Raw genomic sequence first — 21,366 nt, 5'->3', positions numbered from 1 at the left:
CTAAACCAAATCAATCATTCAATCTATCTGTCAATCTAAGAAATGTATTAATCAATCCAAAATAAACACAAAACTGAGGCCCGATTCTGCTCAGTGTTTTGTAAGTTTAAAGTTTTAACCACTGGACAGTCCCTAAATAGTTTGTGATTCTGCAACAAAAAAAAACTCGACTGCTGGTAAATCACAACTTCCTTTGTGATGGTCTGTTAAAACTGGAAAAGACAAGTCTTGGTGTAATTTCCATTTAAGAAAATGACTCAGATTAAACCTCAGCAGTAAAGCATGTGTTGACACTCACTTGTAGTAAACACAAATGTGCCATTTCTCAGCTTTGCTTTTTTTTCCCCCATTGCTCATAATTCCTGGCTCATGTCCAAGTAAAATCACACAGGAAATCAAGTTGTGTTCTCAGAATGCACAGAATGCAATATTTTTTATCAAGAGAACACCAAAAGGGAATTAAAACTCTAAAAAAAGTTTTGAGTGGAAGAGAGTGTAGTGTGCAGACACTTGTAGTGTGTTGAGTTTGACAGTACCTCACAAACACACTAACAGAGTTGTGTATGTGGTTTCAGTAGAACATAAGATTTAAAAAAAAGAAAATACATTTTCCACATAGTGCTATTCATGACTTGCATTTATGGTAAAGCAGCGCACAACACTGAGAAAGCAGTCATACGGTATGCATATCATTGTCAACCACTGAAGCCACAGCTTTTTTTGAAGTCTTGTGATTAGAACACATAGGCCAGGCAGACAGACAGACAGACGGAGGTGCGCTAAATAAGTTGCAGGATGGAGGGAGGTCTCTCAATGCAGATCGCGAAATGAGTCCGTGGCTTTGGTGTTTGCCAATCAACAGTTACTGAGACTGACGCAAGCTAGTAAAGGAAAGGGGGACTGGCACGGAGCAGAACAAGACTCCGTGCAAACAATTGGAACAGGAAGCGAGGAAGGAAAGGGTCTTTCACCCGGAGGAAGACTGGCAAACGCATTGGGATTGTGACAAGACAGCCACACAGTAGCTCCAGAGACCACCCATTGTAAGAGCATCAAACACACACACACACAGATAAAGGGGGAGAGAAATACTGCAAAAGACGGAGAGGCTGGGACTTATTTAGAAGTAGTATATTTCTTGATTGATTAAAGGGGGTTTGGGGTTTTCTTTCATTTCATTTGTTTCTCACGTGTAAGGAGGAGAAAAAGGAACTGGTTATTTCACTTCTTCTTTTATTCCTTTTTTAAATACTGTAGAAGATAAGGACACGATAAAAAGGTAAGACTCATTATTTTGCATTACAAGTACATGTCCTTGAAAAAACACCTGTTTTTTCAAGGACATGTAGTTTTAATGGTGCTAATTAACATGAATGTGTACTAAAACAGAAAAAAAAGGAGTCTGGGAGTGTTGTATGTCATGGTGTGCATAGCACCTGCTCCTGGCCTCACTGTTCACCAAGCTGTTGAGGTTTTCAGGGCAAAGACGGCACAACAGGCAGATATACTGTCAGACAAATTCACAAATTAGTGTTAGGCAGTGGTGGAATTTAACTACATTTACTCAAAAGCTGTACTTAAATACAAGTTTGGAGGGCTTGTACTTCACTTGAGTGTCTTCTTTTCATGTCACTTTCTATGTGCACTCCACTACATTTCAGAGGGGAAATATTGTACTTTTTAAATTTATTATTATAAATTATGATATTTGTTTACAAAACATATCTTAAATATAACATTTTGTTCTAAATGCTGTATCTTGGCTGTTTTACCTTTGTTTTATTTCAATTTTTGTTTGGACTATTGGCTAGACAATACAGTGTGAAGATGTCCCTTTGGGCTCTGGGTAATTATAATGATATTTGACAATTAATGACATAATGACAACTATTGTCTGCATTTTTACTAAACAAATAATGAATCAGTTAATTAAGAAAATAATCAGCAGATGAATCCATAGTGAAAGTTTAACTGAGTGTCTATTTGTGTAGTGCTTTCTTTGAGTGCTAAATGGTCTTAGAATAGCATTTAGTCATAGTATTTACTGGTATTAAATATTATTTGTAGAATGCTGAAAGGGGTCTTAATGAAGAAACCTAAAAAACAAAAAATGAACCTGTAATTGTCAAGTCTTCTACAGTTCTATTGAGGACCCCTGCACACAGCACAGAGTGGTGTAATATTTGCATATTAAAGATTAAAGTTAAAGATTAAAGTGACATATTTTGTCATTGGAGGGAACTCACTCCAACGAAATTTGTTCTCTGCATTTAACCCACCCAAGTGACGTGCACACACACACAGCAAACCCGGGGCAGTGGGCGACCGCGTGCAGCGCCCGGGGAGCAGTGGGGGTTAGGTACCTTGCTCAAGGGTACCTCAGCCATGGACACCGGGACGGGGAATCGAACCAGTGATCCACCGGTTACGGGTCCGACACCCTAACCGCTGATCCACGACTGCCCCAATATGTAAAAAAAATATGTACAGCTGGTCTATGTATCTGTCTGCCTCTCATCTTATGGTCTGTCCTCTCCTCTTCTTCTGAAGGTCCACTGAAGATCAGAAGATGAACAACACCCTGTCAAACACTTCCATCAAGTGTGTGCGGGATACCAGTGTGACAGCTGTGGTTTTCCCCTGCCTGTATAGTATCCTCTTCATAGTCGCCATGATACTGAATTCCCTGGCTGCATGGATCTTCTTCAGCATCCCCAGCACTTCAACATTCGTGGTCTTTCTAAAAAACGTGGTAAGACATGAGGGCTTTTGCATAATAAAACTTATCATGACTGGCTCGAAAGATCAGGCAGTCATGACACTAAAGAGACACCAAAGATGCACTTAAACTTGGAAAACTAGTCAACAAAAAGACTTTAAAGACCTCTCCAGGCATCCCTGAAGCAGAGCCGAGAGACATATACACTGAAGAAATTTTGCTCTAGACCGAATGGAGGCAATAGGATAATGAGTGAATGCTCAACTGGTACACATTTTTAAAAAGAAATCCAACTTCAATAGAAGGATCAGCCAGCTGTTTTCTCTGCACTGAAGAAAGAAAGTGAACAGTTCTCAAGAGATCACAGTGGTTCTTCCTTATCAGTCACTTTGTCAGAGTCAGTATTAACAGCACTAGCTGTGGCACACGTCACCCTGCACTGTTCAGACACCTCAGAGCAGTCATATTTTATTTTTTTGATCATCATCATGAACACCATTAACCACATTCACATTTGGTGGAGGAAGTACGTCTGGCCTTATACAACGTATGAGTCAAGCCATTTTATTCGTTCCAAGCTTTTTTTTCAAAGTCGTTGTCTTCCGTTATGTTTTTTCTTCTCAACATTAGCTTTGTGCTTGAGCTGTTCTTATTCAAATTTTTTGGCTGTGCAGAACAAATAAGTAAAAAAAAAAACCCTTCATTAACAGGTGGTGGCTGACTTGCTGATGACTCTGACCATCCCTCTGAGAGTCTTAAGTGATGCAGGTGTGGGCTCCTGGCAACTACGCGCCTTCCACTGCCGATACTCTGCCGTTCTCTTTTACATCACCATGTACATCAGCATCCTCTTGCTGGGCCTCATCAGCCTGGACCGCTACCTGAAGATAGTCATGCCCTTTGGGAAGTGTGTCCTGCAGCGGGTTGGTGTAGGTCAGGTGCTGAGTGCAGCCATCTGGGTGGTAATGCTATCTTTAGCATTACCCAATGTTATCCTGAGTGACCAGCCACCACGGTTCTCTGGAGGCAGACTGAAGTGCACGTCCATGAAGAGCAAAGCCGGCTTGCTCTGGCACGAAGGATTCAACTACTTCTGTCAGGTATCTATTAAATAAAGATAAAAAGCTTATGTGCTTTCTTACCAAGAATTAAAAGACAAGTTCAATACCACTTTCATGTATGTACAGATCATATGTAATTGGAGCCAGTGTCTGGTTGTGTCAGAGGGAACAAAATTAGCCCAAAAGCAAGTCTAAAGCTCACCAATCAACACATTACATCAAGTTAATTGAATATAGAAGTGTGGGGAAAAAAACACACACACAAGGTAGTTTTACATGGGGGTTTAGGCATCAGACTATGTCACTAGCAAAAACCAGAGTTCATAACCTTAATGTTGGCATCTGTTGCCCTAGTTTCCAATTTCTATGCTAACCAAAGCTAGTGGTAGCTTCATACTAACTTACTAAGTATACTAATTAAAGTAACTAAGTAATACTAAGTATAACGTAACTTCACCTCTTTCAACTCTCAGGAAAAAAACAATGTTGATGCTACACCTCACCTTGGAGTTACTCAACTGTTGCGGAGCAAATTTCATTTTGTCATGAGAAGTCACTGTTGTACTTTGTTTATGTGTTCTTACAGGTGATTTTCTGGGGCACGCTAGCCTTGATGGTGGTTTGCTACACTTTCATCAGCAAGCGGGTTTATGAATCATACAAAACCTCAAAGAGCAGGTCTCAAACAGCCACTCGCAGAACCAAGGCAAAGGTTTTTGTGGTGGTGGGAGTGTTTTTCGTCTGCTTCGCCCCATTTCACTTTGCTCGCGTTCCCTATACTTTAACCCAGACGGGCAGCATGGCGAGTCATTGCCAGGCACAGAACGCGCTCTACATTGCCAAGGAAACCACCCTGTGGCTGTCAGCCACTAACATATGTCTGGACCCACTTATCTATGTGTTCCTCTGTAAGCTGTTTAGAAAAAGACTGACGGCCACACTGTACCGTAAGCCAATCCACAATGGCACCATGGAGTCTGCCACAGCAACATCGACTCAGCTGGAGATGTCACAGATAACCAAAAGTAACAGACTGTCATATAAAGGGATACCCCAGTAACAATACAAGTAAACAGTGTGTGTGAGTGGACGATGTACAACAGGACAGAATTAATAACTGTAGCTGTTGGGATGAGAAGTAAATGTAAATAGCACTTTATCTTCATGGCACATGTTGTAAAATGAATGCAATGTGATCAAAATGTCAAACATGTCTGGAGGTTGCCTTGAGAATTCATGCCAACGATGATTACTGTTTATGATGCAGTACCAACCAAGCACTTCTGGTCCAAGTTTGCCAACTCATCCACCACACTTCCTCCTATCACTTTCTACTTCCTGTACTCTAATCTTGTTTAAACTGTACTTTCCCTTAAAACATCTTGAGCACACATTCTCAGAGGATTACACCACACACAGTGTGACCAAGAATGCATGCATGCATAAAGATTGCAATAGAATTTGCTTAAAGCTATAACTGCTGAGTAATACAAAAATAATAATAAAATTCATATTCATATTTTTCATACTACAATGGCATGGTGTGGAGGAGTTTTAATATGAATCTTAATAAAAAATAGTGTTTTTATGGGACAACTAAGTTGAGGTCGTAGGATAGTTGAGCCTGCATTTGTCATAAAAGAAAGCGTATATTATATGCACTGCTGCACGTGCACCAGTGCAGCAACAAAGGCAGCCAACAGGAATGGGGGGACAAAACCACCTAAACGCAGTTGCTCTGCCACAGTGATGTACACAGAAGCCGTTGATATGATTCAGTTCATATGCTCAAGATCATGTAAAATATAACAGAGGAAATGAAAGGGAAAAACACATCTAAATAACACCCAGCAAAGCTGCAAACATCGACAAGCAGGACTTTTCACAATATTGCAGTAGCTTCAGTACGTCATTAATTTTGAATTGAATAAGAGGATTAAAAAAAACATATAAAACTGGAATAAATTCACTTTTTCAACACCCAGAAGACAGGTTTCAGGATATTCACAAACTGGTTATGCAGGATTAATGTCACCCCCCACCTGATTTACAATCGTGTCTTCATGTGGGTCTGATTAATGTAATAATGAAATATGATCTTTCTCCCTCCCACTCTCTGTTGGCTATGACAGAGGCTGATATTTGGGCAGGAAATTAATGAGCTACAGAACGGTCGGCACGGGGACTGCAGCCTGGGGAAGGACCGTTCATCACCCTCAGATTAAATCCCCTGACAGATGACCCCGTAGTAGTGAATTATGAAAAATTCTAAATGACATTCATGGAAATTAAATAAACCCTGCAGATAGTGTTGCCTGGCAGTATGCGCAGACACAAGTTGGGGACAGAAAAGTGCCAGATAAATAGGGGGCAGGTAAGGTGTGGACTGACAGTTTCATATAACTGGATGCATGTGGAAGGCCTAATGAAACAAGCTGGTACAGCTTGCATGTCAAAGAAACCTGTCAAGTCTGCATGTCACTGCTGCCAATCAGCAGACATGGAACAGTTTCATGTCACAACACCCCAGAGAAATGGCTTATAGTCAGCTTTTTAGAGTTTAGATTTAAGATTTAAGCCACAGAGGTCTGGTAAACTCACCTTTCACTCTGTCCACTTTCCAGACTTTTTTTAACACTGAGTCAGGTAACATTATAATTTATCTGACTTTATGCAGTATGATTTATATTTTTATGATTTTGAATGATTTATTCAAAACATTTGTATAATAATAAATAAACAAAGATCTACCTAAATTATGCTGTATCATGAAAACCTAGTACTCAGTTTCTAACTCAGTAACAGCAGAAAACAATTGTGTTTTCATTTTTGGCTGGTGTGCATACAAATGGCTTTTTTTTCAGACATGGACTTACATCCTTTGTCTTGTAAGCTAAGTTAATTTGATATTAGTGAGAAATATTTGTGAGAAAAATTATGGTTAAAATGATTCACAGGTTCTACCTCGGCAAATCTTTTCTTAAAGGTATAATATGCAACAATTGTAAATTGCTGTTTGTAATCACACCCTTTATTGATTCTGGATGATTAATACACCTAACAAAATAAAATAAACGTGCCTTGAGGTTGTATTTAGTGTGTATTTATGTGTCATTTATATGTTTTCTATACACTTTTGAATAAAGTGCATTTTTTGACTGTCTAAAATGTTTCATTTCTATCAACATGTATCATTTTTCTAGTCCCAAAGTAACATTAAAACATATTTGTAAACTAAATTAAAATCAAACCACCGGATATTGTATCACTTATTTTCATTCATTCATTGCATTTACAAGATTTTATCTTGATTTTATCTTGTAAATGCAATACACGTCAAAACCTTTAATATTTCTAGCACAGGCTGCTAACCGCGAAGTGCCGGTTTTAGCCGTCAGTCTGTTCAGATAACCTTTGCTGCGCGCGCTCCTGCGAGCTGCTCGAACCTCTCGACGGGCACGTGCGGATATAAACACCGGATGGGCAATGGTGACAAGCTAAAAAGGCTAACGCCACGTGACATGCTTTCCTGGTCATGTGATCACAGGCTACGTATTCGTCTCTGCCGTCAACTTTTTCCCCCCGCAATTCCCAAACAAACGAACATGGCGGACTATGAGGAGCGGCGGAGCCTGTTGGGAGATGAGGCCGAGGGCTCGTTCAGCGGCAGACAGACAGCCAGGGGACCCGGCAGATCCATGCCGGCCATCTGCGACCCCAACCACCTACTGCACCGAGTGGTTGTCCTGGTATTCATGTGCTTCTTGGGATTCGGTGAGCAGTAAAACGCCTAAAACTTCCCGAAGCGCTCTAAATGGTTATTGTTGAGGATTTGGGGCTGAATTCAATAAATTGTATTGCTGTGAAAGAAAACTTTTAGTGTTGTTGCCCATTGTGGCTCGTGTAACGTTAAACACATGCGGTATCGTTGTGTATGAAGTGCGTAAATGTAGATAATCTGTTCCAGGAAGCTACTTCTGTTATGACAACCCGGCTGCACTTCAAACTCAAGTCATCCAGGTAATTCATCCTGAGTAAACGCAAAACTGCATACCAGGTTACTGTTCTATAAATGCAACAATTCACATTTATCGTAGCCAAAGACATGGTTCCCCGTTAGTCAAAGATTTTTCACAAAGGACAAATTGGGCTTCTGCATTTTTTTCACACTGTGAAACCTGCATAATAAGTCAGCCAGAACAGTCAAATTAATTCACTTCTAATTCATGCCATTGCTGGGTTATATTTTAAACCCACGCACTGTATTTAACCTGCGTTTCACGTCTAGATTTGAATAAGTTGTCGTGACTGATGAGAATAATATGTTTTCTGCCTGACTGCACCAGGATCTGAACCTGAACACAGCAAAGTTCATGCAGCTGTATGCCTGGTACTCTTGGCCCAACGTGTTTCTCTGCTTCTTTGGGGGATTCCTGATTGACAGGGTCTTTGGCATCAGGTACAAAGACCAATAAGTCGCATTTATTTTGAGCTCAGTATGTGTTTGTTACGTAGACTCGCCATAAGTGAAAGTGAAAGTTACGTAGCTTTTGTTCTTGTCAGTCAGTGTTCTCAAGTTGTTTTTCTTTTTTTTTTATAGGCTGGGAACCATCATCTTTTCCTTGTTTGTCTGTGTTGGACAAGTACGTTTACTTTGAGATCTAAATGTGAATGAATTGGGGGGAGTATAATTATGAAAATGTTCATTCTATTTTTTTCACCATGTATCTAAATAGGAACCATTGAGTACAGAAATTTGATGCCAGTTACATTGTTTGAATTGTTTTAATTGTTTATCTTTTCCACTCTGTTAAGGTAATATTTGCTACTGGAGCTTTGGTGAATCGTTTCTGGCTGTGCAATGTTGGACGTTTCGTGTTTGGGTGAGGGGGGAAAAAAATGCTAAACTTGTTCATTTTACGAACATAATCTAACAAATTGACATACCAGTGGACGGTAAGGAAATCTTAAGCTGAGGTTGGTCGCGCCCTCTCTCTGTTTTCTTTTCCTGGATAGTATTGGAGGAGAGTCCTTGGCTGTAGCCCAGAACACATATGCAGTCAACTGGTTTAAAGGAAAGGAGCTAAATCTGGTTTTTGGCCTTCAGCTGAGCATGGCTCGAATAGTAAGTACATTTCCAGCAGATCATGAAGTTAACACATGAGTGCTTTTCTGAACTGTAGCCATGGCGAAGCGCCAACGACACAAAAATTGTTGATACAGCGAATGTATGCCTTAAGCCCCCTTCACCCTTCTATGCACTTGTCCCAGGGCAGCACAGTAAACATGAACATCATGGGCTGGGTGTACAGCAAAATGGCGGACCTTGTCGGCTCTTCCGGACACACCGCACTGGGCGTATCACTCATGTTAGGTAAATATTAGGTACTTTTGCTTAAACGTTTTTTTTTTTTTTCTTTTTTGGTTGGGGGGCGTGCAAGAAATTGGCAAGTGTTAAACATTAAGACTCAGGTTACATGTGCTTTATCTCAGTCTCTGCTTGAGATACTAGATCCCCTCTCTGTGACTAATGATCTCAAATAACACGGCCAGCAGAGACAAAAGAGAAGTGACATAGAGAACTAAAAGTGCTGCCGGCTGCTACAGATGAGTCACAGGACACATGAGTTCGAAGAAGTGTCAGTTCTTAATCATTTTCTCCAATTACTGACTTGTGCTAAAACTGATTCCACTTTTCTACACCTTGCAGTTGTTTTTTTTTTTTCTTTATAGTCTGTCTCTGCTGTTGGTTAAACTTTAATGTGAACTTTTGAGATAAAGTCAAATGAATGATAGAATCCCTCAGCAGTAGTAGTATTATTATCATCATCATAATGTTTTTACTGGTACTCACATTTCCTTACTTTCCTTTTTGTCTCCTTAGCTGCCTTAACCTGTCTGTTTTCACTGATCTGTGCCTTGGTGTTGGCGTTCTTTGACAAAAGAGCAGAGAGGATCCTCCATAAGGAAGAGGGCAAAACAGGTACTGATACTAAGATAAAGTTTTTTTTCCCCCCCCTTTTTTTTCCCCTCTTTGGGTTCACCTGTCAATAATTACTAACCTGATTGTCACAGTCAGCATGGACCATGACAGAGCCACGTTTTGTTTTTACTGTTATCTCTAATTGACATCCTGGCTGGTCACTTCACTGCACTTTCTCTGTTGTGGTGTGGCTTCTTTGTTTTGACCTGACCGGCCGTCGTGCAGTTTGCTCTTCTTTTCAAAGTTATTCAAAGCAAATAATGCTGTTAAGATGATCTTCACTGTGTGTTAATCTTCCACATTAGGTGAAGTGATCAAGCTGACAGACGTGAAGGACTTCCCCCTCTCCTTGTGGCTCATCTTCATCATTTGTGTGGGCTACTATGTCGCCATTTTCCCCTTTATTGGACTGGGACAGTGAGTACTGCATTGATACCATCTCTCACACAAACTCAATCTAATGTAGCTGTTTACTACCACGATGCCTCTAATGTTTAGTTTTACATTGTCATAGAAGTGTTTTTGATCATGGAGGTCATAGTTAAAGGTGGTGTACTGGAGTGCAGTGTCACCAAAAACTAAACAACATGAACGCTGTGGCAAAAGACCTTATGACACGACTGTTGTGTTGTACTGTGACTGTACAGGTGTTTTGAATAAAGTTTCCAGTGAGTGTATTATTTAGTAGACCCATAAATGATCAGAACCAGAGAGTCAAACATGGCTTTGCCAGTTTTACAGGAAGACAACGCAATTGTATTGTATTTGCGAAAAAAAAAAAAAAAAATCAGCACGGTTCTCATAGAGGAGGGAAACACAACAAATCTTGTAATCTTGCTATGGGATATTAAATCATCAGTCTTGGTTCACTACATCTTAGCCTTTCTTTCCCCCAGGTGTACATAAACTGCAGGTTATGAACTCCTTTTTAAATTAAACTATTTGTAATCTTGATTATCTGTTATCTTAAAAAGAAAAAAAAATGGGCATCACTAGACCTCAGGCGCCAATGCTTTTTGTCTTCCATACCATGTGTGTGTAACAAAATTGTGTAATTGTTTAAAACAGCTGGGCCCCCACATATCAGAAAACTACTATCAGTTGCACATTAGTAGACATACGATGCTCTAGTGAGTATACTGTACATGGCAACAAGACAATAAGCACTGACAAACAAACAGTGTCCATGTTTGTGCAACAGTGTGGCTCCCTGACATGTTTTTATTTATAGTTTTTGTATAACAGTGAATGTATGGCACTGGATAATAAGATTTATCAGGCTTTGGATACACAGAAAATGGACACATCCTTTAATGTGTAAGAATCATATTTTCTGTCATTGCTGTTTCCTGGAGTTTTGTTTTGTTTGTTTGGGCTTTTATTTTTTATTTTTTTTTGCAAACTTTAACTAAAGAAAATTGATATGTGCTACAATCACATAATAATCATTTGCTGAAATGATGGAACAACATATTTGGTTTACTGTTTGATGAAATTATCTTGGTCTTGCTCATCCTTCAGTAAATGAAAAATATATTTCATTTCACAATGGACTTATGGTTAAATTGTGTGCTAAGAACTAAATAGAGAACCTCCATTAAACTGGTACAAAGCCTGTATCTTAGCACAGATTCAACAGCGCAGACTCACAATGCTATGTTGTCATCGAGCCACAAAGGCAGGGAGGGGGGGGTCACAAATGGAAAGAGGTTTGACAAATGGGTTCGCACTGAAAGAAACCAATTGATGCTATCACAACATGCGTTTCCTTCACTGAAAGGCACTCTCAAATCACTTAGCAACCGACGTGGTGTTTCCACAGAGGGTCAGTGCTTACAGAGCAAATAAGTGTTATGCAAATAGTGCAGAAAACAATGTATGGAAGAGTGAGACTACGTGCTGCAGAAGTCAACTCGACTTGTCTTCCTTTTGTGGTCACATCAACAGGAAGGCTGAGCAGCACTGTGAGCCTGTCATCTTCTCTTTTGTTTGCAGGGTGTTCTTCATTGAAAAATTCAACTTCTCTCCAGCTGAAGCCAGAGCTGTCAACAGGTAACTCAGATCAGGTGTAACTGGCCACCGGGACCAGTCTGTTGTGTCTTGCATTTCCTTTAGTGAGGGGCATTTCTTATTCCACCGGATAGCTGGCCAAATTGCTTTTCTATAGATGTAACAATAAAGCTGAGGAGCATTCAGCTACAGGAAAGTTTCCCACATAAATATGAAGTAAATAACTCCATCACTTACGTAAAGACTGACTTTTGCATGTAGATTTCACTCTTTGTTCTCTTCTTTACCTTTGCCAGTATTGTGTACATCATCTCAGCCCCTGCGTCTCCAGTTCTGGGCTTTCTGGTTGATAAAACGGGGAGGAATGTGGTTTGGGTGATAATAGCCGTGGTCACCACACTTGCCGCTCACATGATGCTGGCCTTCACCTTCTGGAACCCGTGGATTGCCATGGTAACGCCCCTGGCACCCTCATGCACTTTTATTCTTCTCAAAAGTTACGTTTTATTTGCGTTTACAAACAGTCATGGAATGAATTGGATGAAGAAAATAAATGTCAGCAGGTTCACTGCCACAGTTAAATGGCATCCACAATAGATGGAATAAGTGAGTCATGGGTTGAGTATAAAAGTTCATTTTCTGTCCTACCTCTGATTGAAGACACATTCATTTCAGACTACTAATTTATTTTATGTGACGTGTACATCCAGCCTTAGTTGGCAGCAATAATAGAAGTTTGTATATAAAGAAATTAAAATATTGATTGTATATCTATTTGATGTAAATGTATTATAGTATTATATTCAGAGATTTTGTGGGGATATTTTTGTAGTATTTGGAGTAATGACAGCCTGTGTTTTCCAGTCCCTGTTGGGCGTCTCCTACTCCTTACTGGCCTGTGCACTGTGGCCCATGGTGGCCTTTGTGGTACCTGAGCACCAGCTGGGGACCGCCTATGGCTTGTATGTACTTATGTGAACATACATTCATAGTTAAAACACATATTTATGCGTGTTATTTATTGTTATATGTTCTTCTTATATTTCCTTGACTTCTGATGTTGATCTTAGCATGCAGTCAATCCAGAACCTGGGACTGGCTCTCATTGCCATGGCAGCAGGAGCCATCCTGGACAACAGAGGATACCTGGTCTTGGAAGTGTTTTTCTGCACCTGCGTCTGCTGTTAGTATTTCCTTTCTGTTTGTGTGTGTGTGTCTATGAGATTATAGTTTTTTCCCCATCTCCTGTCTGAGTGACTTTATCTGCGATTTTCCACATTGTTTTTCTTTCTTGCAGTTGCACTGATGGCAGTGGTGACGCTGTACTTTGTGGATTATCTCAGAGGTGAGAGGAAACGGGAGCTTCGAACTCTCACACTGCTTCACTTCTCTCACTCCTCTCTGCTTTTCCTTCTCAGATTTTCCTCTTTCACGTTTGACATCTCCTCACTTTACCCCGTCACTCTTCGGCACGCTTCTCTCCTCGCCACCCGACTCACTCCCTTCTTAATCTCACCGCCTCCCTCTCTTGCTACAGGAGGAGATTTGAACCGATCAGCGGCAGACAGAGCCAGACTCCAGAAAGAAGCCACTTCAGATGCAGAGTGAGTAGCTTTGACCCTCTTTCACCCTCCATCACCGCTTTTCCGCCCACTTACCCAACAGTTCGACAAGCATCTCAGAAACATAATTAACAACCCACTCATATAATCAAGTACAGCAGTCATATTTTCGATGGGAACACTTGTAAGAGCTCTTGTACTAATTCCCAGTCCTCAGCTGAACCTTAAAATTGGTATATTTACTTTTCCGTTGAAGTTTGACTGTCCGCTAAGATAAAGAAAAATTATTTAACAGACTGGTTGCAGGTTTCAGTGTGAGAATAACAGTCAGCAGTGATGTTTTACTCATTAGGTGACTGTCAGAGTACTTTGAGAGACACCTAATTGCTTTTTATGGATTTGTTCTTTGCTCTTATGTTCTACACTCTGACCACATGACTTGCATGCAACGTTGCAAAATCATGCCTCATTTTACTGTGTAGCTACAGTTTTCATAGTTTGGAAGGTAATATGGGCAAAAAGTGAAGTCATCTTCGGACAGTTTTACTCGCCTACTTTGTGTTATCAGTGCTGCATGGACCTGCAGATAAAAATAAAATTGACTGCAAGCTAGCTGTGCTGTGTTTCATTGTGCTTTGCATAAAGGCTTTGCATACTTGCGCTTATGCAAAAGGTTTTTTTTTTTTTTCCAAATAAGCCATTTGAGCCTAACTAGACCACATTTACCAGAGATATGACAGAAAGAGACACAGAAAGTTAATGAAGCAAGACTGACACATGTCAGTGCATGCCATGTGTGGTTGCTTTACTTTGTTTTTCAAAAAAAAATAAATAAATAAATAAAACCACGTTTTTTTAGTGGCTGTGACTTCCTGTTCTCATTCTTGGCATGAAAGTGGTCACATCAAGTGCTGAGGTTGCATCTGTTTCTGTCTGTCTGTCTCTTTGTATATCTATGCTGAGAAATCTCAGTGTTGTATGTGGGTTATGACATGTGAAAATACAGACTAATACTCTGTGGTGCGTGCTGTAACTGATATTTTCCAGATGATGATGATGGTGGTAATGATGAGGAGGGAACACACATAGTCCTGGGCTTCAGAGCCAGCAGGCTGCACTGTCCACCCCAAGAGCTGTCAGTCAACTGCCATGGGGCGGGACTGCACTACTGACTTCGCCCAGTGCTGTCATCTGTGGCTCTTCCCACCAGAACTGACTGTCTGGACCTGCCTATTACATAACCATCCCTGTGTTAGTAATGTATTATGTCCCTATCAGGGACACGGGGCACACCTCTGTTTGGACTCTTTTCTCACTTCTCACACTGACTTCATCCCTCTAAACTGACTCGTGTGTGTGTACGTGAGAGAAACTTCTGCGTGAAATTTCGCAAGTTACAGAAGGAAGAGAAGATTTTTGGAAAATGTTTGAACCATTTTAAATGTTCAGCAAAAGTTGAGATTCTTATCCCTTTGAAAAGGTGCCTGTATGAAAAAAAAATAATGCTTGATTTTTATTACGTGCTAATGGAGCTCACACTATAGGATTCCTATATTAATTCACTTGTTTTATATGTATATAGGGGTAACTTTGTGGGTCTTTTTTTATGTTTATTTTATACAAAATATTTTCAGGATGATTTTGTTACTTGTCTCGCTGCAGTCGATGCAGCATTTCATTGATGCACACATCATTTGTCAGCGTTCACTACTGCCAACCAAAATCTTCCTGACTGGACTCTACTTGGGCAGGACAAGTTCATGTTAATTTTAATTATATGGGTCATAGAACTTTTATAGTGGATAATCTCTAGAAGTGCGTAGCTCTTCATTGTTTAAATCTTTATTGGTCAATTCTTTTATTTCTTAATTCCTTTATCCGCTCTCCACTGGGTTTGGAAGTTTATAAAAATTAATTTTCTGTTACCTATTCAAATGATACATTACTACAATGATTTTTTTTTAAAAAAAGACAGCTTTATTGATGTGACCTTTTAAAGAATCAGTTCCACATATAAATTTTAGGGCTGTTTTTTTTTTTTTTTTAGACTGTTTTGTCAAGCTCAGGTAATTAACTTGTAAGCACTGCTAAAAACAAAAAAAACTGTTGCTTGCTTCATTTGAATGTGGGAGACAAAGTATTCGTGCTGTCTGTTTCACTCACGCGAAGAGATTTGCCTCCCTGCGTTGTCGTCATTGCAGACTGTGGATGATTAATGTTCACTACCTCAGTTGGGCAAACAACTTATCAAAAATGTTAAGAGTAACTCAGCGTTTTGTTTTCTTCTTTCCTCTGGGGTTTTAAACTTCACACTCCTACCGTGTCACATACAACAGCCTGGTCTGTGGCCCTACACTTCTGATTATGACCTTGTATTTACTCTTCCAGCGTCTTTTCCCGAGGCACCCCTTTAGTTCGAATCCCAAGTTGACTCGAACCCTGGTCGAGTCCCAAGTTGACTTGTTTTTAATTGTCTACTAGCTGCTGTATGTGGCAGATTGGGAGTGACAACATGTTGGTCAGTACACGAACTGAAATGACAGTTTGTTTTTGAAAACACTGTTTTTCAGTCCAGTGTTAAGTTACTTTTTAAGGCCGTAGCCCCAACACATGAAGAGGACAGTAGAATTGAAGTTTACGTGTTGTGATTTGCACATTAAAATGACCACTGTGTCATACAGACAGGAACATGCAGCTCTCCTTACCCGGCGCTCATTTGCACCATGGTGTTGTGACAGCAGTGCATCTTAAGCGAGTGTAAACTGTGTACTAATGAACTGTATAACTGAGAAATTGCAGAAGATCGAAAGTACAATCAAAGATGATGGACTTTGGGAGGAAAGTCGCTTAAAATAATCTCTTCTTGTAGAACCAAATCAGCATTTGATATGGGATTGTTCATGGAGCAACAATGAATTAAACACATTTTTGTTTAAAAGCATTTGAGTTTTCCTGTTATTGTACAGTTTTTTTCCTGCACTACACCAGCATTAAGTTGTTTTTTCAGCCTTTAGCGACAGGATGCAGGTGATTAATCCTCTTGGTAATTTTAACATAATTGAGCTCGTGTTGATGTTTGCTGTTGAGCTGTTTAAAGATGGCGACATTATTATTCCTTCCAGGATTAAACGACCACCCGGTAAGCCGACAGAGGGTCACTTTGCTCGACTAGCACCCATGTCTGCATTTGGCTTACGCAACCGGTACCTTTCCAGACTGGGCGCACAGGTACACACACAAACACACACATGGATGAGATTAGACAAAGTTCAAGCAGAAATAAATTTATTAATTCATCCGGCTTCTAATCTTGACACTGCTGTACATTCTTTTTTTCTTCAAAGAAGGCCAAGAGGGCTGGTTTTAGTGCTGCACTGTATAATTAAACACAAGCCTCTCTTCCATTTCAGCTGTTGTCTTTTTTCATCCCTTCCCTTAATCTTTCTTCTCCTCCCAGCTCCCAGACCACTGCTCTACCCATCTGTCATCACTTGCCCACAGGAGTATTCTGAAATGATGCCCTTCATTCAGCTCTCTGCTCCTCTGACACCGCAGCTTCAGACAAGTACTGTATGCACTAAAAAGAAGAGGCTGCTTACAAAGTGTCCCCTTTTCGAACAAGATGTCGTTGCACTTTTCTGTTTTAAATCTATTTAAACAGGTATCGGTTCTGACTTTAATCACCAGAGGGAGTAATTTTGGATTTGTCTTCAGCTATTTGCCCCACATTTGGGGTGTCGTTTTTTTTTATGGACACCACATGACAGAATTTTTTGTTTTCTGGTAGATTTGTGTAAAACTGGACTGAAGCTCCATGGTGCCTTGATGCTGTTTTAGACACTAAACCCTCTGCAAACGACAGAGGGCGCCACTTCCCTCAAATGTTTAATGTCACCTCCGGTCAGAATATTATAAGTTTTAATAAGCTATAAGACCGGTCGGGGTATTATTAATACGCCTTTACAGGCTCAGTATTTGCAGTATTAGTTATTTCCTTACTTCTGCTGATCCTTCAGGTCGTATAGTTTGTGAAACAATAAGTCGTAATGTTCCAAAAGCCTCTCAAGTTAGTAACTTCTGTGACCTGTTGAACGCTGTCAAACATTCGTATATTTTAAATAATAAAAACGAGTTATTAAACAGCTTGTAGGCAGTGTTGGCACAGTCTGTGTGTTATTGCTGCCAGCTGAGCCGTGATTAAAGTCAATCTGATGGATGTTCACTACCATCCGGACCTGTTTGTGCTACCTACGTCCACCAGACACACGTTGGGCTGCACCCTCTTGTTCCTCCTTGACAGCCAGGCCCAGAGCTTCTGATGCTCCCGACCAGACCCCCAGAAGTACAGGAGAGGATTTGCGCAGCACTGAATACTGACTACTGGCTTCCAGACCTTGTATGAGATCATAGCTATGTTCACAAGTCCACAGTCTTCGGGCATGTAGGCCCTCACGAACAAGTAGAAGGTCCGAGCGACGTGATAGGGCCCAAAGCACACCACGAACACGAGACACACGGTTAGGAGGGTCCGCAGGGACTTGTTGCGCATACGACCTGACCTGGCAGTAGATATGGCGTCCGCAGCCCTACAATAAAGCGCCTTCATCATGGAGCAGTAGCAGGTGATGACGACAAGGAACGGGACCATAAAACCCACTATGGCTAAAAACAACCCGTACGGGAAGTAAACTTTAAATTGACTCGGGTTAGTCATTTCAAAGCATACAGTCATGTTGTTGATCACACCCGTGTGCGCAAACGCCAGCGTCGGTAAGATCTCCACCGTGGTCAGAATCCAAGCCGAGACTGACGCGAAAAGGGCGAGTTTTTTAGTCCTGAGGCGCACAGCGGCGATGGGGAAGCACACTCCGAGGAGACGGTGCACGCTGACGCAGGCGAGAAGCATCATGCTGCAGTGCAGGTTCACAAAAAAGAAGAACCGCACGATTTTGCAGATGATGTTGCCGAAGGGCCACAGGCCCCCCATGGCATTGCTGATAATGAGAGGCGGCATGGCCAGCACGTAGAAGAGATCCGCTATGGCGAGGTTGGTCATGTAGGTGACCGTGCCGCTCCGGCGACGCGTCCGGCAGCAGACGCACCACAGCAGGGCGCCGTTTAAGATCAAACCCAGCAGAAACTCAAGGCTGTAGGACACTGGCAGGAGGATCCTCTGGTAGTAGTCGGACACCGGACAAATTTTGAAGTTCTCCATTCAAAAGATGAGTTCACGTGGTTTAATAATTGAAGGCCTAACACGTAACTAACTTCAGTTCAGTCAGCTCTCCTCACACCTCACCTGTCTGCTGCTCACCTAACTGCTCTGTAAGGGTGACGTGTACTTTGTTTTTTTTAAAAAAAAAACAACACCAAATGCAGTTGTTTGCTCAATTTGTGCGTCCCTCCTGTTCCCAGCCCACATCTGTGTGATGGAAACCATTATAACGTCATATCTGAGATGTGAGCAAACAGATTATCACACCGTGAAGCTTTTCAAAAGCCCGGCATAATGGGCCGAGATACTGTGGCAGCTATGCGATTATCCTTGCCCACGGAGAAATGTGTGCAGAATAATTAATGATATTATTAAATCCGATTGCCAAGTTAAATGACACAGTCAACACACGCGCAATGGGAGCTGTATATATATATATATATATATATATATATATATATTTAAACCGCGCACACGGTCGGCATCTCATTGGCTGCGAGAATTTTCCCAAGTCTGGTGTCTCTCCGGCTGCTCCCGGCTCTAACTGTTCACTTCATCTCTGTCTGACCGCCGAGACAGAGAGAGAGAGAGAGAGAGAGAGATCATCATGCTGAGGAACAGCACGTACAGGTTAGTGTCACATCCGTCCACCGATCTTGCTCATACATGCATGGCAACAGTGTTTATTTAGGATGAATGAAAAGCTCAAGCACGGGCTGCTTCGACATGCTCTGATGAGTTAGAAAATCCTGCATAACGGCACACTCTGCAGCTGCACGGAGATGAGCACAGGCTGTTCGCGCGCTGAGGGCTTATAGCCTATTGCATATTTAGGAGAGTTTTATTTTTGTGTCTTAACTTGAGCGGTGTCCTTCCAGAAACATGTATCATCAGGGAGAGGAGGCGAGGCTACGCAGCGGCAGTGTGGCTGTGGCTCGGGAGAGGAAACACCTTGCGCTGTGCATCAATAACCAGGTAAGATGCAATCAGTCGAGAGGGCAATAGGCGGTTAAGTAGAGGTCTTTACTCTAAACTGGTTTGTATTTACTATTCTGCCTCTCTGGGAAAATGCTGCTGATGGATGAGTGGCATCTCCTCTGTTGGTGAGGGGACATTTCAGCAATGATGTAATTCACTTTCTGACCTTTTTAGAAGCACTAAATTGTTGCTGCTGAGAAGCAAAGAAAAGGGGAAATTTTAGACCATAGACCATATAAACATTAAATTTAAAGAAGTGATAGTGAAAGTGATATTTTCTGCAGTTTGACAACGCTGAGGCAACTGCTACCCAGTGGTTTTGCAGCTGGAGAAGTATCAGCACCATGGACAGTGAAATCTACTGTACCGCCACTACAAAACTACTTCACATCAAACTGCACAGATGACTGAATTCAGTATGGTTGAGGAAACTTCTTTTTCACATTGGCTTGATGCCACTTAAAGATTTTTGTCATGGCAGCAGCCGAAAAGGTCTCATTAAAGCTACATATCGCAGCACCCGCTTTAAATGACTTCGTTATCTGCAGGGAATAGTGATAGGGCATAGCCTGAACTGCTCAGCTGACTGAGGTGGCGTGCACCTCATGTCCCCCCCCTCAAGTTTGAGACCAGAGCTCATGAATGGGGATGATATATGCTTTTCAAACTCGGACAGTTGGCTTGAGCAGAGCGGTTCTTGTACTTCAAAGTCTAAATCAGATTTGCTGGAATCATCTTTAACAGAATGATGTTTCCTGTGTGTGCCTGGGTGAGTGTAGGTGCACAAATTCACCTGGTTGTATTGAGCTTCTGAATATTTAATGCCAGTGATGTAGTGTTGCACATTATCGGCAGCTGGGGATATTGAGCGCATGAGCTCTGAAAGCACTGTTCCATCACAGCTTTCGATTCACTCTGCAATATATTATGATGGTGCAACCTCCCCAGTGTGCACACACACACACACACACACACACACTCACATTCACATACTCATTGCATGTTCCCCTAAACTTTATCATTTTGATTGCAGATTTGTTCCAATCCCTTTCCGCTGCATCACCTGACAGCTGAATTTCATTATCGCATTCCAAAAAATGACATTTCCAAATTGATCCAGCTTAACTCTGCGAGACGCCATGTCAGAGGAGGCTCATATGAGACTGCCAAGGAGGACGCGAAGCAGCTTGGCGAAGGACTAACCAGTAATTGGCGTGTGAAATATGAGCGAGGATGGAAATGCAAGTTATTGAATATGGAGGCTGCTCCACTTGCTGTGCCTGCGTGAGTCATTCCGATTCATTGTTGAGGCGTGAACCCCCCCGAGAAACACATTAATCTATCCAGCTATTACCCCATAATCAATGGGACAGCTGGATTTTACGGCCACGGGCCCGTGTTGTTAACCATGTTACACAGAGCTTATTTAAACAGTATGCCAAAGCGGGGAGAGAGGGGGGAATCATGTTTAATGGGGTTAAGCATGAAATACACAGCACAGGTGACACTGTTGACACAGCACTTGCAGTTTGAATCTTGAAATCATTCATCAATATCATGCATGAAGCCCCTTGTTGCTCCTAATTGAATGAACATGCAGAGAAAACATCCCAGAGTGCCACCCCATTTAATGAACTTGTGTTGTAATCCAGCATAGTCGAGTGTCATTCAGACCCTGCATGGTAAGATGAGCTGGCTTCAGTCAGAGATAGACACAGGCGTGCTGTAATATATGGAGGGATGTACACAGTGGGAGAGCGGTGCCAGGGAGGGGTGTCATATTTCAGAAGTGCATTATGGCCCCCTCACCCCCCCACCCCCACACCCCCCACACACAC

General features: G+C 41.5%; 3 protein-coding genes across 5 annotated transcripts; 2 read left to right on the top strand and 1 right to left on the bottom strand.

Annotated features, from left to right (window-relative positions):
- The first annotated feature begins 798 nt into the window (after positions 1-798).
- p2ry13 (purinergic receptor P2Y13) lies at positions 799-5,767 on the top strand. Of its 2 annotated transcripts, none has more exons than XM_046390189.1 (4): positions 799-1,043; positions 2,551-2,752; positions 3,430-3,819; positions 4,367-5,767. In XM_046390189.1, exons 2-4 carry the CDS (start codon positions 2,570-2,572, stop codon positions 4,838-4,840), a joined length of 1,047 nt encoding a protein of 348 aa, XP_046246145.1. In that variant the 5' UTR covers positions 799-1,043; positions 2,551-2,569; the 3' UTR covers positions 4,841-5,767. The 2 variants fall into 2 exon arrangements, with proteins under 2 accessions (XP_046246145.1, XP_046246146.1); XM_046390190.1 differs by lacking the exon at positions 799-1,043 and adding an exon at positions 1,079-1,279.
- A 1,512-nt stretch (positions 5,768-7,279) lies between these two features.
- On the top strand, positions 7,280-17,480 carry mfsd1 (major facilitator superfamily domain containing 1). Of its 2 annotated transcripts, XM_046389279.1 has the most exons (17): positions 7,280-7,554; positions 7,748-7,800; positions 8,127-8,239; positions 8,381-8,423; positions 8,596-8,663; positions 8,797-8,905; positions 9,052-9,154; positions 9,665-9,763; positions 10,069-10,180; positions 11,759-11,815; positions 12,070-12,226; positions 12,638-12,735; positions 12,844-12,956; positions 13,071-13,118; positions 13,311-13,377; positions 16,458-16,563; positions 16,793-17,480. In XM_046389279.1, exons 1-17 carry the CDS (start codon positions 7,302-7,304, stop codon positions 16,850-16,852), a joined length of 1,659 nt encoding a protein of 552 aa, XP_046245235.1. In that variant the 5' UTR covers positions 7,280-7,301; the 3' UTR covers positions 16,853-17,480. The 2 variants fall into 2 exon arrangements, with proteins under 2 accessions (XP_046245235.1, XP_046245236.1); XM_046389280.1 differs by lacking the exons at positions 16,458-16,563; positions 16,793-17,480 and adding an exon at positions 14,383-16,276 and having other exon boundaries at positions 7,282-7,554.
- A 72-nt stretch (positions 17,481-17,552) lies between these two features.
- Positions 17,553-18,741, bottom strand: LOC124059360 (P2Y purinoceptor 3-like). The gene has a single exon (XM_046389286.1). It carries the CDS (start codon positions 18,548-18,550, stop codon positions 17,558-17,560), a length of 993 nt encoding a protein of 330 aa, XP_046245242.1. The 5' UTR covers positions 18,551-18,741; the 3' UTR covers positions 17,553-17,557.
- Between the last annotated feature and the right edge of the window lie 2,625 nt (positions 18,742-21,366).

The sequence above is a fragment of the Scatophagus argus genome, chromosome 5, assembly GCF_020382885.2.
Source record: "Scatophagus argus isolate fScaArg1 chromosome 5, fScaArg1.pri, whole genome shotgun sequence".
Classification (NCBI taxonomy): domain Eukaryota; kingdom Metazoa; phylum Chordata; class Actinopteri; family Scatophagidae; genus Scatophagus; species Scatophagus argus.
The sequence above is the reverse complement of the archived record's forward strand: the minus strand, read 5'-3'. Positions and strand labels throughout refer to the sequence as shown.